At 40.8% G+C, this 16026-nt stretch overlaps 1 protein-coding gene across 1 annotated transcript in view; it reads left to right on the forward strand.

Moving 5' to 3' along the window:
• Nucleotides 1-16026, forward strand: part of LOC109576755 (uncharacterized) — a 366105-nt gene that overhangs the window by 136318 nt on the left and 213761 nt on the right. Inside the window, exons 8-9 of the mRNA XM_070778427.1 lie at nucleotides 12997-13083; nucleotides 15112-15278. Coding sequence (XP_070634528.1) covers nucleotides 12997-13083; nucleotides 15112-15278 — 254 coding nt within the window. The remainder of the gene's footprint in view (nucleotides 1-12996; nucleotides 13084-15111; nucleotides 15279-16026) is intronic.

The raw sequence follows: 16026 nt of genomic DNA on the forward strand, positions 1-16026 counted from the left end.
TGTGGGCAAGGATGGTCAACAGTCAGGAATGAGAAGGGAAGCTTCATCTGGCATCTTATTCATCTACAGACTCTAAAGATAAACTTCTTCAGACCAGAGGCATTTTTTATTTAATATTTTAAAAATATGTATTTACTTATTTGGCTGCGTTGGGTCTTAGGTGCCGCATGCAGTATCTCTTGTTGTGGCAGGCACATGGGCTCTCTAGTCATGGCATGAGGGCTTGGTGGTTGTGGCGTGTGAGCTTAGTTGCCCATCCAGGGATCGGAACTGCATCTCTTGCACTGGAAGGCAAGATTGTTGGAAGATTGTTACCCACTGGACCACCAGTTTAGTTCAGTTCAGTTCAGTCATTCAGTCGTGTCTGACTCTTTGCAACCCCATGGGTCGCAGCACGCCAGGCCTCCCTGTCCATCACTAACTCCTGAAGTTTACCCAGACTCAAGTCCATATGATGCCATCCAACCATCTCATCCTCTGTCGTCTCCTTCTCCTCCTGCCTTCAACCTTTCCCAGCATCAGGGTCTTTTCAAATGAGTCAGCTCTTCAGATCAGGTGGCCAAAGTATTGGAGTTTCAGCTTCAACATCAGTCCTTCCAATGAACACTCAGGACTAATCTCCTTTTGGATGGACTGCTTGGATCTCCTTGCAGTCCAAGGGACTCTCAAGAGTCTTCTCCAACACCACAGTTCAAAAGCGTCAATTCTTCTGCACTCAGCTTTCTTTACAGTCCAACTCTCACATCCATACATGACCACTGGAAAAACTATAGCCTTGACTAGACAGACTTTTGTTGGAAAAGTAATGTCTCTGCTTTTTAACATGCTGTCTAGGTTGGTCATAACTTTCCTTCTAAGGAGTAAGCGTCTTTTAATTTCATGGCTGCAGTCACCATCTGCAGTGATTTTGGAGCCTACAAAAATAAAGTCTGCCACTATTTCTACTGTTCCCCCATCTATTTTCCATGAAGTGATGGGACCAGATGCCATGATCTTAGTTTTCTGAATGTTGAGCTTTAAGCCAACTTTTTCACTCTCCTCTTTCACTTTCATCAAGAGGCTCTTTAGTTCTTCTTCACTTTCTGCCCTAAGGGTGGTGTCATTTGCATATCTGAGGTTATTGATATTTCTCCTGGCAATCTTGATTCCAGCTTGGGCTTCATCCAGCCCACCAGGGAAGTCCCCTAAAGGCATTTTTTTAGATCTCTGGTTCCCTTGATGGGAAATTAGTCTTATGGAGCTAGAAGGGATACCCAAATGGCTTAGTGGTAAAGAGTCTGCCTGCCAAAGCAGGAGATGCAGGAGATGCACATTCGATCCCTGGGTCAGGAAGATCTCCTGGAGTAGGAACTGGCAACCCACTCCAATATGCTTGCTTGGAAAATCCCATGGACAGAGGAGCCTGGTAGGCTACAGTTCACGGGGTTGCAATGAGCTGGACATGAGTGAGGACGCACGCACACACACATATGGAGCCAGGATGTTGCATAGCTGGGTCTCGAGGAGAGAAATGGGTGCCCAGCACCCAGATGGAGGCTTTCTTTATAAACTTCTGTTCAGCAGAGGTGTTCCGATTTCATCAAGAGGAATTCTTATCCTCTGTGGGCTCAAGAACCTGTGTAAAACCTCAAATTTTAAGTTTGTAAATGGATATTTTGAGGCGGAGTACCACATGATGACTTGGCTGTTGGGAACTCAATAAAATGAGTCATGGAGAATAATTACAGTTGTGGAAGATCAGGGGTTGGTGAGACAGGGTAAGTTGAGGTCTGTGGCAAGGGTGACATCGGGGTGAATGTTAGGGTGAAGGAAACTACAGGCAACTGATCTGCAGTAGAAATATATTGTGAGCCATGTGAGCCATTTTACATTTTCTAACAGCATTCACTAATGTGATTTAAAAAAACAAGTGCATGGACTTTAACAATACATTTTATTTCAACCAGTACCTACAAATATTATTTCAACTTATACACCATGTAAAACTCAAAGCTATATTTTACCACTTTGGGGTATGAAGTCTTTGAAATCTGTATGGGTTTATACTGATAGCAAGTCTTAATGTGGCCCGGCCTCATTTCAGGTGTGTTATCAGCATATGTGGCTGTGATACTGAGCAAAGCAGTGAAACCCAGTTAGACTTCAAAGTCCAGCCGTTCAAGTTCGCGAGGGAGAATTTGAGGAACTCTTAGAGAATCTGAACTCCCCAGCCTCCAAAACGCTACAGAACCAATATTGACCAACAATACAATACTTCCAACACTGTCTAAGCTGTTCTTGTCATTTCTAATATCATTTCTCTGATGTAAATAAAATTTTGGATATAAAGAGTATTCCTGAAGATAGATTGAATAAGTTCTCCTGTGAACCAGAAATTAGTAGATGGAGAGGGAGAGCGTTTTGTCACTTAAAATGAGATGAGAGTAGAAGGAGCTTCAGATAGAAAAGCCAGGAATGATTTATTATCCTGACAAAAGCAGCCAGACATGGACATAGGTCAGGGTCACATCACCTCCATTCTGGAGCATAATCAATGTGAAAAAATTGATCTGATGCATCTCTACCCAAATCCACTCTGCTCATCTGCCTTTGAAAGAGCCTCCAAAAAATTTCAATTGAAAATGAGATGTGCAGCTTTATGGTCTGTGAACAAGGAAGAATATTTGAAATACTGGAATTTAGAAACTGCTAGGTATGGTAGCACAGAATGTTTCTTGTTAATACAATATGAAAGGACATTTATACCATTTGCCAATGTGATGACTTAAGTAAAATAGTAGCTATGTGTTTTTCCCACAGGATTATTACAACGAGCACAAATTCTCATCCTATAATATCAGATACTGATACATTTCCATGTTTTGCTTTTAAAAAAAAAATAAAAGCCATAGTAAATAATGGCAGAATACCAATACTACTTTACTTATGCAAATTATCTCATAGAAATGTAGAATAGTTAGATAGATAATGATTTAAATTATGAAGGAAATGTCTAATAGAGAGATTTTCTATCAGTAAACTTCAGATCAAAAAGAATTCACAGACTTCTTTGGCAGTCCAGTGTTAAGAGTCTGTACTCCCAATGCTGTGGGCACATGGGGTCGATCCCTAGTTGGGGAACAAAGATCCCACATGCCATACAATGTGGCAAAAAAAAAAAAAGACTTCAAACTTGTGAGAGATTGAGCTGCATGTGTGTGTGTGCTCAGTCATGTCTGAGTCTTTGTGACCCCATGGACTGTAGCCCATCAGGCTCCTCTGTCCATGGGATTTTTCAGGCAAGAATACTGGAGTGGGTTGCATTTCCTCCTCCAGGGGATCTTCCCACCCAGGGATCTGTGTCTCTTGTGTCTCCTGCATTGGCAGGCAGATTCTTTATCAACTGCACCACCTGGGAATATAGGAGAAAGGTGATTTACGTAAATACACACTGATCTTTAAGAACAAGCAAAATGGAAACCACTGAGTGGTCTGATTAGACGATCACTTGGAGGGTACCCTCCAATTTCCCCTGAACACTCCAATGCTGAAGCATCTTTAGGAGCTTATTCATCTAAAGGGTTTAGAGGGAGAAGGGCAGTGAGCTGCGGGGATGACACTGCATTGGCATCAGCCGTTTTACAAGGTGTGAAGGAGAAAAAGCACACCAAAACCCTCAGTCCTGCCTGCAGCTGCCTCTTCTCCCCATTTCTAAAGGGAGTCTTCCAGGCTCTGTTCATGACCTTCTTCCCGTTCTTACTGCCTTGAATTTGTAAGTGGGTGCTTGGAGAAAACATTCAGACACTTCTTTCATACATTTCTGGGGGAATAACACACATCTGATCACTTTTGATCACATGTCCTCTACTCTGTTTTGCCTGGAAATCATGCTTTGTGTGTGTAAACCACTTCTCTGATTTCAGCTCATCCTTTTCACTCACTGCCAGCCATGGCCTGGCCTGGTGATGGTTAACCTGACGAGGAAGCGAAATTCAGAATGACAGCCCTTGAGAAGGGAGAGGGTCAGAGAACCCACTACTATGTAGAATTTCAGAAGACAGAGGAGTTGGCTTAGGTTCTAAACATAATAAGGGCTTGAGGGTTGGGTAGGTCGAAAGGCATACTTAATAATCTAAATCTATACCATGGTGTCACTAAGAAGAAGTGAATGACTGAATTCTAAAGGACAGTAAAATGAAACAGGCGATAAATGTGAGAAGGAGCCAGGGAAAGACTTTTTTAAGAAAGAAGAAATAATTATAGAAATGCATAGTAAAACAGTTCAAATGATGGTGAGTGATTTAACTGCACTTGGGAAGTTTTTTCCTTTCCATCTCTTATTTTCACTGAGGTTACTTCAAGTGTTCTTTTCATCCTTGCTTCACTCACCCGAGGTCCTCGGGGAATGCATTTGATGGATCAAGCTCAGGTCACTTGCCCGGCCCCTGGCTTTGTCGCAGGTCGGGGAAGTAGGTTCTGCCAGCCCTTCCTGGCTTCTGTCTTTGGAGACAGGAATCTGGAGTTACTGAACCAGCAAGGCTATACTCACTGGGAACTAGGAAATTGTGATGCTATTAGAGAGAGGAAACGGATGCAGGACAGCAAAACAAGTTAACTAGACTCCCATCAGATAAGCGTCCCTACGGTTCCTCAGTCGTGGATTATTTCCTGATCATATCTATTGGTCACAACATCAGTACAGTTAAGACGTGGGAGTGGTATATGTGTGATTAGTGGGATATAAATTTACATAATATTTTTCTTGCACGTGTGTATGTGTATATATATATATGTATGCGTGCTCAGTTGCTTCACTCGGGTACAACTCTTTGCAACGCTATGGACTGTAGCCCACCAGGCTCCTCTGTCCATGGGATTCTCCAGGCAAGAACACTAGAGTGGGTTGCCATGCCCTCATTCAGGGGATCTTCCCCACCCAGTGATCGAACCTGTGTCTCTCACACTGGCAGGCAGATTCTTTACCACTGAGCCATGGGGGGAGCCATATATATATATATATATATATATATATATACACACACACCAAAATACTTTACATATTTTTCCATTTCCTCTTCCTCACTTACTGAAAAGCATATTGATCAAATATCTATTTGCCAAGTGCTAAACTAAATAACAGAGATGCACAGGTGAACTCCACAGACATGAACATTCTCTGTGTCATGAAACGTGTTACATAAGCAAAGTCACATTGAGGGCAACTCTTGAGATTTTAGTTGAGTCATCTGGATTAACCTGGCACTCTCAAACAAGCAGTAGTTTCTCATACAAGATTTTTACATTGATTTCAAGATGGTTTAAATCTAATAATCCATTACATTGATTGCCTACATATTGAAGTATACCACAGTGAGATGAAAAATATTACTACTGGATGAACCCTTCAGTACAGTATATGAGTCATCATAGATGCAGGGGGAAGAGATAATTATTAAATGAATGAAGGCACAATCAGAAATACTCAGTTCAGTTCAGTCGCTCAGTTGTGTCCAACTCTTTGCAACCTGTGTACTGTAGCACACCAGGCTTCCCTGTCCATCACTAACTTCTGCAGCTTGCTCAAATCATGTCCATCAAGTTGGTGATGCCCTCTAACCATCTCATCCTCTGTTGTGCTCTTCTTCTCCTATATTCAATCTTTCCCAGCAGAAACATTAGGGGGCGATTAAGGTCTGTCTAGTCAAGGCTGTGGTTTTTCCAGTGCTCATGTATGGATGTGAGAATTGGACTGTGAAGAAAGCTGAGCGCCAAAGAATTGATGCTTTTAAACTGTGGTGTTGGAGAAGACTCTTGAGAGTCCCTTGGACTGCAAGGAGATCCAACCAGTCCATCCTAAAGGAGATCAGTCCTGGGTGTTCATTGGAAGGAATGATGCTAAAGCTGAAACTCCAATACTTTGGCCACCTCATGCGAAGAGTTGACTCATTGGAAAAGACTCTGATGCTGGGAGGGATTGGGGGCAGGAGGAGAAGGGGGCGACAGAGGATGAGATGGCTAGATGGCATCACTGACTCGATGGACATGAGTCTGGGTGAACTCTGGGAGTTGGTGATGGACAGGGAGGCCTGGTGTGCTGCGTTCATGGGGTCACAAGGAGTTGGACACGACTGAGTGACTGAACTGAACTGAACTGAATGTCTAATATCAGATCCTTCCTAATTTGAAAGGTAATATTCTAAATTGTGTACATTAATTGATGGACATGTAGGATAAGGGCTTCCTTGGTGGCTCAGTGGTAAAGAATCTGCCACCAAGCAGGAGACATGGGTTTGATCCCTGGGTTGGGAAGATCCCTTGGAAAGGAAATGGCAACCCACTCCAGTATTCTTGCTTGGAAAATTCCATGGACAGAGAAGCCTGGTGGGCTGCAATCCCTGGGGTCGCAAGAGTTGGATACAACTTACTGACTAAACAACAGCAACAAGTTAATGTTGCCAGGCTTCAACTAGAAAAAAAAAATCAGTTACTTTGATATTAGTTTTGTAGGAGTTTTAAATATGCATAAGAAACAATATATTTATACTTAACCTTTAAATTGTCATTATTACTTAAGTAATGAAAAGATCTTCCTGTTTAGAAGTGAGGTGCCTGGGGACCCGCTTTAACTCTGAGGATTTGAGGTCCGGAGGAGCGAGAGGTGCATGAATGCCTTGGGGTCCCGTCGGTTGAGCCCTGCAGCAATTATGCACTCTGCAGCACTCCAGTGGTTTGAAAGTGAAAATGCCTGGTAATTTACCACGAGGGAGGGCCTTAGGGGAAGAAGAATATGGCTCAATTAATTAGTACTTGTTAGCAAACTTCAACTATTACCCTATTTAGATTTTCAAATCACTGATATCTCAAATACCCACAAGATTTGGAAAGGAAGTAAGAATAAGCAGTAGAAAGAGATAATTTGTCCAGCAGGGCAGCGGCTTTTGAAAACGGTATAAGCAGCAGATCCATCTTCACAGATTAGCTTTTCTATAAAGGAGAGGAGGGAAACGGTATTAATTTGCTGTTTCTCACTCCATGGTTAGAAACTCATGCCTTTCAGTTTGAGTTTCTGGTTAAGATGAATACTCGTGATGACCACCTAGGGATTCCTATGAAAATCCAAGAAAAACTAATTTTGAGAGTTATTTGGAGCTTTATTATGGGTGTCAGTTTCCTACTTACTCATTATATCTCCTAAGTGTCTACTGTTGGCATTTTAAAAAATTAATGATTTGTAGTGTTTTTTCAAGGTATTGTTCAAATACTTTGAAAATTATTGTCTTTGAAAGCTTTTCAGTCAAATTTCTCATGCGTTCATGGTATGGAAACATTGTCTTCAAATACTATTTACGCAAAATATATTAATAATTATTTTTAATAATTTTAGCTCACATCCCCCCTTATTTTTGTTCTAATTACTTTGACTAAGGTTTCTAAGAGACTATTAATTAATAATGTGGGAAACCTGGGTTCGATCATTGGGTTGGGAAGATCCCCTGGAGTAGGGCATGGCAACCCACTCTAGTGTTCTTGTCTGGAGAATCCCCATGGACCGAGGAGCCTGGTGGGCTACAGTCCAGGGGGTCACAAAGAGTCAGACACAACAGAGCAACTAAGCACAAATATTGATACTGGACATTTAAATCATAGTTTGAGTTTCCTTCATTAGTTTATTTTTTGGGGGGGTTTGGGTTTTGTTGTAGTTTTGTTTTGATACTTAATATAATGAAGACTGATTTAAGACAACAATTTTTATCCTCTCTCTGGTGGCTCAGAGAGTAGAGTCTGCCTGCAATTCAGGATACACAGAAGACAGTTTTGATCCCTGGGTCAGGAAGACACCCTGGAGAAGGGAATGGCAACCACTCCAGTATTGTTGCCTGGAGAATCCCATGGACAGAGGAGCCTGGTGGGATACGGTCCATAGGGTCACATAGAGTCAGACATGACTGAGTGACGAACACTTTCACTTTTTTCATAATGAAGACTTTAAGATAATTTTTATCATCTTAAAAAGTAGCTTTGTGTCTTTAGTTGCCATTAATTTAAAAAATGTTTGTAAATCAATCTTATAAAAAAAGTATTTGAGTGAATTTAGTAAAGTAGGTGGTAAAATATCTGCCTAGATTGCAGAAGACTCCAGTTCGATTCCTGGGTGGGGAATATCCACTGGAGAAGGGATAGGCTACCTACTCCAGTATTCTTGGGCTTCCCTGGTGGCTCAGATAGTAAAGAATCGGCCTACAATGTGGGAAATCTGGGTTCGATCCCTGGGTTAGGAAAGATCCCCTGGAGAAGGGAACAGCTACCCACTCTAGTGTTCTGGTCTGGAGAATTCCATGGACAGAGGAGCTTGGCAGGCTACAGTCCATCCGGTTGCAAAGAGTTGGACATGACTGAGAGACTTTCACTTTCAGTAGGATAGGGTATGTTTGAGTTTGATATAGTTCCCACTAATCTGCCTTACAACCTCCTGACTTCTATATTTCTGTTTCATACATATATATAAACTCCTTGATCATTTAAATCTGAAGACTTGGTATTAGATTTTCAAAGTGGGGAAAATATAAAGTTTCCTTAAATTTATTTATAAAATTCATGGGAATCAAATTTAATTATAAAGCTCTAGGCTTCATGCTTTTGAAAGGCATAATGCTGAAGAGAATATTCTAGTTTGGAAAATTTTGGTGCACGGCTGCAATCACAGGATGTAATGTGTTTAGTTCTTTAGTTTGCATGCAGGCCTTGTGTTTATTTAACTTACAGCATATTGTAGAAAGCATCAAGATTGGTGATAAAAAGCTGAGCTGGAGCCGGTGGATTCACAGGAAAAGGCAAGCATGGAGTTGATAAACTTCTTGAGAAATGGATAGATGCAGTCACATCTTCTCCCCCTGGAGGTAATGGGGCTGATTGGAAAGGAAGTGGTTGCCTCGTTGAGTCAAGGCGCTTCCTCGATTCACAGAAATCTCCCTCTGGTGGGCAATTCCATTTTCACTCTTATGAGCCCCCAAGGAGCTGCAGGGGAGCACACTGGAGAATTCCCTGACCGAAGTTCACATTGGGTGTAATTGAAGTGAAAGCCCTGATTACATTCTGTGTTGCACTGAGTTAAAGGATAGGAGAACCTGCTGTGTGTGGAAGGGCAAGGCATGTACATGCGTCCTTCTCCCCCAGTTCAGCAAAAAGAGCCCTAACTGAGGCTGATTAGAAACATCCAATGGCTAATTTATGAAACTGGAAACAAAGAAAGAGTATCAAGAGTGTAAACAAAGCTAGTTTACTAACTTACGTGTTTTATGTATCACACCCGATTGCTTCAATGTAGAACCATAGATGCGTGTACATATGCAACTGTAGGTTATTCACATGAATGTCACAAACAGTTAAATATCAGTCATGTTACAGCCTATTGTTATATGTGTATTGCTAAATGCCCTACTTTGAATTTCTCAGTGGGTCTGTTAATTTTCCTGTGAGATGATTTTAGACATATCCAAAAGCCTATTCTGAATGATTAGGGCACTTTTAGGAATTTATCCTATTTAGCAACCTACCTTCTGGTAATATCTAAAACCATCTCACTTTATAAAGTCTTGACACAATGCAATGAAGCACAAGCAAAGGAACTAGTGATAAGCCTGTCGTTTCCAAATTTCTAGTAGGTTCCATGTGCTGTACCATCGTAAACTCTGCCTACTCTATTTCAGTTATTGGCTTATCAGGGCAAGATATAACAACAGAAAGGAAGAATTATTTTAATATTTAATAATTGCTGTTGCTTAGTCTCTAAGTTGTGTCTGACTCTTTGTGACCCCATGGAGTATGGCCCTTCAGGCTCCTCTGTGCCAGGCAAGAATACTGGAGTGGGTTGCCATTTCCTTCTCCAGGGGATCTTCCTGATCCAGGGATAAAACCTGCTTCTCCCACGTCTCTTGTATTGGCAGACACATTCTTTACTGCTGAGCCATGAGGGAAGCCACCAATATTTAATAATAGTAGGTTCTTATTTGATTCATAAGCTGATTTATGTTATAGCAAAAAAATGGCCAAATAGTATTAAACTATACATAATAAATTATAAATATTACATTATCACTTCATTATCTCATACTTGAAAACGTAGTGATTTAATCCTGGACATCCGTCTTCATTTGAAGCAAAGATACATGCAAGAGAGGCAGCCTCCAATGCTTCTTGGTGTACCAAATCATCGTTATCTAGTTCTATTTCCCCGCCATGGTACATACTATTACCTAATAAACTATAAAATATACATATCCATTTGCTTTTATTTTTCCACTCACAGACTGTAAGCTCTGTGAGGGGAGAGGTTTTAGAATGTTTGTTTTACTGAGATAGTCACATAATAAGCACCCAGTAACCCCCTCCAGTATTCTTGCCTGGAGAATCCCCATGGACAGAAGAGCCTGGGGGGCTACAGTCCATGGGGTCACAATGAGTCAGACACGACTGAGCGACTAAGCACACACACACACACACACACACACGTACTTTAAATTCTGTATCGGAACTTTGGGAGAATAACTGGGGAGCATCCGCTAAGAACACATGCTTCCCATGTCTTTATGCTTTTGTGTCTTTTTTTCCTCTGTTATGCTTCTCCTTCCAAAACAAATTCCTTTCCCCTGTGTTTTTGATATGGCTAATTCCTAATCACAATTTTTTTTTTTAAACAGAAGCTGTTTTTATTTAGACTAGGGTACTGGAAAGAGGTGGGCAGTCATCCTTTGCCTGGGTGGTGGTGGATATGATGATATATTTTTTGTTTTGTAATTTTTGTTTACTTTTCATTTCATATTGGAGTACAGCCAGTGAACAATGGTTTGCTAGTTTCAGGTGGATGGCAAAGGGACTCCACCATGCATATATACGTGTCCATTCTTCCTTAAACTCCCCTTCCATGCAGGCTAAGCACAGTTCCAGGTGCTATACAGTAGGTCCCTGTTGATTATCCATTACTTCAAGTAGTAATTTCTCCAGGAAATCTTTGAACTCTCCAATATGGGTTGGACGCTCCTGCCATACACTCCGACAGAACCCTGTCCTTTACACAATATTAAACCACACTGGATTGAATGCAGACTTCCTTCGTACTCGGCTGAGGAAGATCCTCATTTCTCAACAGACAACAGGGGTGTAAATGGTTTGAGAGCCTGCGTGGATGCGTGCTAGGTCACTTTAGTTGTGTCCGACCCTATGGATCATAGCTTGCCAGGCTCCTCTGTCCATGGGATTCTCCAGGCAAGAATACTGGAGTGTGTTGCCATGCCCTCCACCAGCGGATCTTCCCAACGCAGGGATCGAACCAGCATCTCTTATGTCTCCTGCTTTGGCAGGTGGGTTCTTTACCACCTGGGAAGCCCATCTGAGAAGCCGGAGACTCAGTTTCTCCAGATTTTTGACTTAAGAATGATTTAGGTTTGTTTATTCTCCAGGGACTTGATCCACTTACCACTATTTATTAATAAACCATTTCAGTAGACAGAGAATTGGAGTTTTATATTGAACTGCGGGGGGTTTCCAGAGTGTGGGTGCCCGTAGTTGACTGCTGCTGCCATGGCAAATATCCTAAGGAATACAGCGCCGTTTTCACTTTAATAGAGGTGAATTACTTTGCCAGTATATGAAAGAGTATGCTTGGAGTATCACAGCGCTTTGTGTAAAGGGGGAAAATACAACACTTACGGTGAATTGGGTAGAATAGCTGTGTTATTGCAGAACATAAGACTTTGATTACACACTGCCAAGATTCATATCAGCCTAGTGGTTGTTGACAGATAAAGTAACATAAATGAAACCCATTTATTATTTTTTTTTCTTTACTGAGACCTCAAGGTAAAGCAGATTTTCAGTTCTTGTAGTTACTATGCTGATAGAACAGAGACTGACAGCAAAAATGTGCCAGTCCAGAAATATAAATTAAGCTTAGGTTCATATCAAAATTCCATTTAGTCTTGGAAAAGGACCTGCTGTTGGGATTATTTTTGATCCTAAAATAAATATATTGTGCAATTCCACAGTATACTTGGTCTGTATTAACCCTTTCCTGTGAGCAATATTTTCAATTTTTTTTTTTTTTTGCTTTCAGTTGACAAAGCTTTATTTTGCAGTGTTTGAGGCAAGTTATCATCAGAGTAGGTTACCTTTTGCTGAATGTAAATTACTGGCAACCGGATGATACACATTTCAGTCTGCAGAAAGTGTGAAAGTAGATTCGGAAAATTGATAGCAGACCTTTTACTGTATTACAAATTCGTGTTTCCAGTCGCAGTTTCATTATCTACCTAAGGACAAAAGTTAAGTGGGAAACGTGAAGTGAGAATTTTTCGTGTGTGCTGTTGAGATTGTAGATGTGTCTTGAGTACAATTTCTGGCTGCGGCATTTGTACCTTCCTTCCTGTTACTCAAGCCCTCCTGTTTCTTCTTTGCTTTGGTCCTCCCTCTCTCCCTCTTGTCCTTCCTCCCTTCCTTCCTTCATCCCTTCATTCTTCCTCTCTCTTTCTCCTTTCTTTTTAGGCAACTAGCAAAGCGAAAATTTTGCTATAGTTTCTCTCAATTAAGACAATACTAAGTTGCCTATGAAATTCCAGATCCCACGACATGGTATACATCGTGATCGATATGCAAGTGGGTAAACAGAGGCATCGGCAAACTCTAAACACCATTATAATCCAGCGGTCTCATTTCTTGAGTATGTCCTAAAAATGATTTTGATTACGTTTTCAAATTAGCCTTCTAAAGTCTGCATTTGAAAATTTTCTCATTAATTTTTTAGCAACAGACAGATAGCATGAACTTGTTTCTTGAATTACCTTTTCTGACCTTTTGCCAGATGATAATTACAAAAAAAGGAAAGCCTGGAAGACTTGTAAAAAAAAAAATAAGCTTATCAAGTAGCTAAAATGGCCCTTCTGTGCTGGTGTCTATTTCAAAATTAACATTTTGGTTCATGTGCTTCTAATAATCACTGACCCTTACTTCATGTACTTTCCACAGGAAATGAATACAGCAGAAATTACTTTGACCCACTGATGGATGAGGAAATAAACCCAAGGCAGTGTGGGATGGAGGTCAGCCAAGAGGGTGAGCTAGAATTAAGTATGTAATTTTTGTGTCAGAATATTCTTCCCCATTCATGAAAATGAGGTGACAAAGATCACACATGCAGTTCCATTTAGATTTTTGCAGCTTACAATTTAAATGGGAAGTTTTAACCACTAACGACGTGATGGGCAGCGAAGGTAATTTCTGATCAAGGACAGCAAGCTGGTAACCTAGAGGAAGTGGCAGCTGGCTTTCATGTGACGCTGCTGTCTGCGGTTTGCTGCCTTTCCAGGGCCCGTGTCATGTATATGAGGAGTGTTATCACTTTACAAATGCCGGCTCAGCCCTTCACGTTTAAAAAGAGCATTCCTCAATAAACTTCATCTAGCATGTGAGATTTCCATACCCAGGGACTAGTGGATTTCTTTCACTGAAGCCATGGGGCCACCATTTAAGTTTTGAACCACAAAGGTGTAGGGTAAGATGATTTCTTCTCGCACCTTGATTCTAGCTGTGGTTGTAAAATAACTATTTAGAATTGCTCATTATGTGCCACCGCCCTGCGTATTTGGTAGTTTATGAAGCGTTTTAGCCATGATGATTAGTAATTTCTTTGTAATTACATTCGCGTATCTATGAGTTAGCTGAAGAGAACATATCATAAATATCATATCATAAATATGTTCTTTTAGCATCCATACAAGTTGATAAGGGTCTTCTCAGGTGGCGCAGTGGTAAAGAATCTGTCTGCCAATGCAGGAGACACAGGAGATGTGGGTTTGATCCCTGGGTCTGGAAGATTCCAGGAGGAGGAAAATGGCAACCCACTCCAGTATTCTTGCCTGGAAAAGCCCATAGACAGAGGAGCCTGGTGGGCTACTAGTCCAAGGGGTCCCGAAGAGCTGGACATGACAGAGCACACAACCATGCCATAGGTTGATAACAGAATTCTCTCTGGCCAATTAGTGAAGTGGTTTCATGAGGTTATTGAGCTAATGACATTGACAAATATTACTCAGAGTCATTTGCAACCCAAAAGATCACATTTCACCACGGGGCTCCAGACACCGTATCTGCCGTCTAGGGGAAGGGGAACATGTTTGAGGTATGTTCTAATTCAGTGACTAAGGTGGTCATCCAACTTGACATGATGTTTATGTTCAGTTCTATCCAGTGTTAGGACATCCACATAATGACCCTTTAATCCTCTTCTGAGAACCATGTTTTTATACTATTATTATTTTTGGTAATGACATGACCTTGTTGCTTTATACTTGTAAAAGAATAAAATAGTTCTTGAATTTGCTATTATACCATAAGAGCATATATAGAAGAATCTAAGACCTACCTAAGTTTACTGTTCCTTATATGGATGTAGTACAAAAGTATGATATCTTGGGAGTAGCTAATGTAAAACAGTTGCTCACTTTGATTTAATGCTTATAAATTCTACTAAATGATTTGACAAACCATAATGGCCTATTCTGATTCTTGTGTAATAGATGTCATAATCTATTGAATATGAGATCCCTTTTATTGCAGAAGTTATATTATAAATGCCCTGCAAAGTGTATTTTAAAATCATTGTTCCAATTATCATTGATTTGCAAGGTTTTTTTTAAGACAAAGGCAGCATATTCAATAGAATTTTGAGTCTATGACCTATAAAATAACTAAATAGCCATGATGATTAATAATTTTTTTTGTAATTACACTTACATATCTATAAATTAGCTGATCTGAAAGTTATCATAAATATGCTCTTTTAGCACCCATATGTGTGTTAGTCACCTACTCATGTCCGACTCTTTGCAATCCCATGGACTGCAGCCCGCCAGGCTCCTCTGTCCATGGGGATTCTCCAGGCAAGAATACTGGAGTGGGTTGCCATGCTCTCCTCCAGGGGATCTTCCTGACCCAGGGATCAAACCAAAGTCTCCTGCATCTCCTGCACTGCAGGTAGATTATTTTACTGCTGAGCCACTGGGGAAGCCATTATAGTAACACTTGTTAAGATAAAGTGACAAAGAGCAAGTGGAGTTCATGTGATCTTCCTGTGGTAAACAGATGAGAGCATCGTGGCGGGGACTTTGAGTTCTGAAGACCCGGCGAGTTCCAGAAAGAATCCTGAACACTACAAAAAGGATAGTGAAGCCATCTCTGCCGACAGTGAGGAGATTGGAAGAAACACTCAGAAACACGTAATTCTGCCAGGAAGTTCTTCCCTGGAACAGGTCAGCACTGAAATCTAAATCAAGAAATGTAGAATAACTCGCTTTTTGAAATGACGAGTTGAAATATCAATCCTGCACAGCATCTCCTGGTGTTAGTTACCAATGCACCACTTCCTGACTCGCTCCATGACTTTCTGAGTCTTTCCGTCTGTCTTTCATAATACCTTTTATCACACAGAGCTTACACTATCGTATCAACATCAGTTCAAGCCCTTGCACAATTTAGTTTCACTTCACTTTTTAAAATTTCATGTTAGAGAGATCATTTCTAGCATGTGATGAAGTATGTGTAAGAAAACCTGAAACCAGCATAAACTTACTTGGATAAAATGAAGAACTACTTGGGTTCATTTGCATAAGCACCATATAAATATGTGAATAATCTCTTATTTATGAAGTCACCATTAAGGGACTTAACTCGTGCAGTGGTGTGACAAGTGCCACACAATCTTTACCCTGTGGATCGTGTTGATTTCAGAAATATCCTTTCTGTTTCCCGCACCTGCAGTTTCTATTTTGTGTAGTGTAGTATCACATGTTCAGGTTCATGAAGGAGAGGAGAAGTCTTTCTTCTGTGTAGTCACCTTATCCATCTCCAATAAAAATGAAAGAATCCCCCAAGTCTAGGGGTGTGTGTGTGTGTGTGTGTGTGTGTGTGTATAGTTTTTGTGAAAGGCAAGTAGATTCAGGCTAAAATGAAATAAAAGTATATCATAAAGTAAAAAAAAAAAAAAACTCTTCTCAATGA

Source organism: Bos indicus, chromosome 23, assembly GCF_029378745.1.
Source record: "Bos indicus isolate NIAB-ARS_2022 breed Sahiwal x Tharparkar chromosome 23, NIAB-ARS_B.indTharparkar_mat_pri_1.0, whole genome shotgun sequence".
In the NCBI taxonomy this organism is placed as follows: Eukaryota; Metazoa; Chordata; class Mammalia; order Artiodactyla; family Bovidae; genus Bos; species Bos indicus.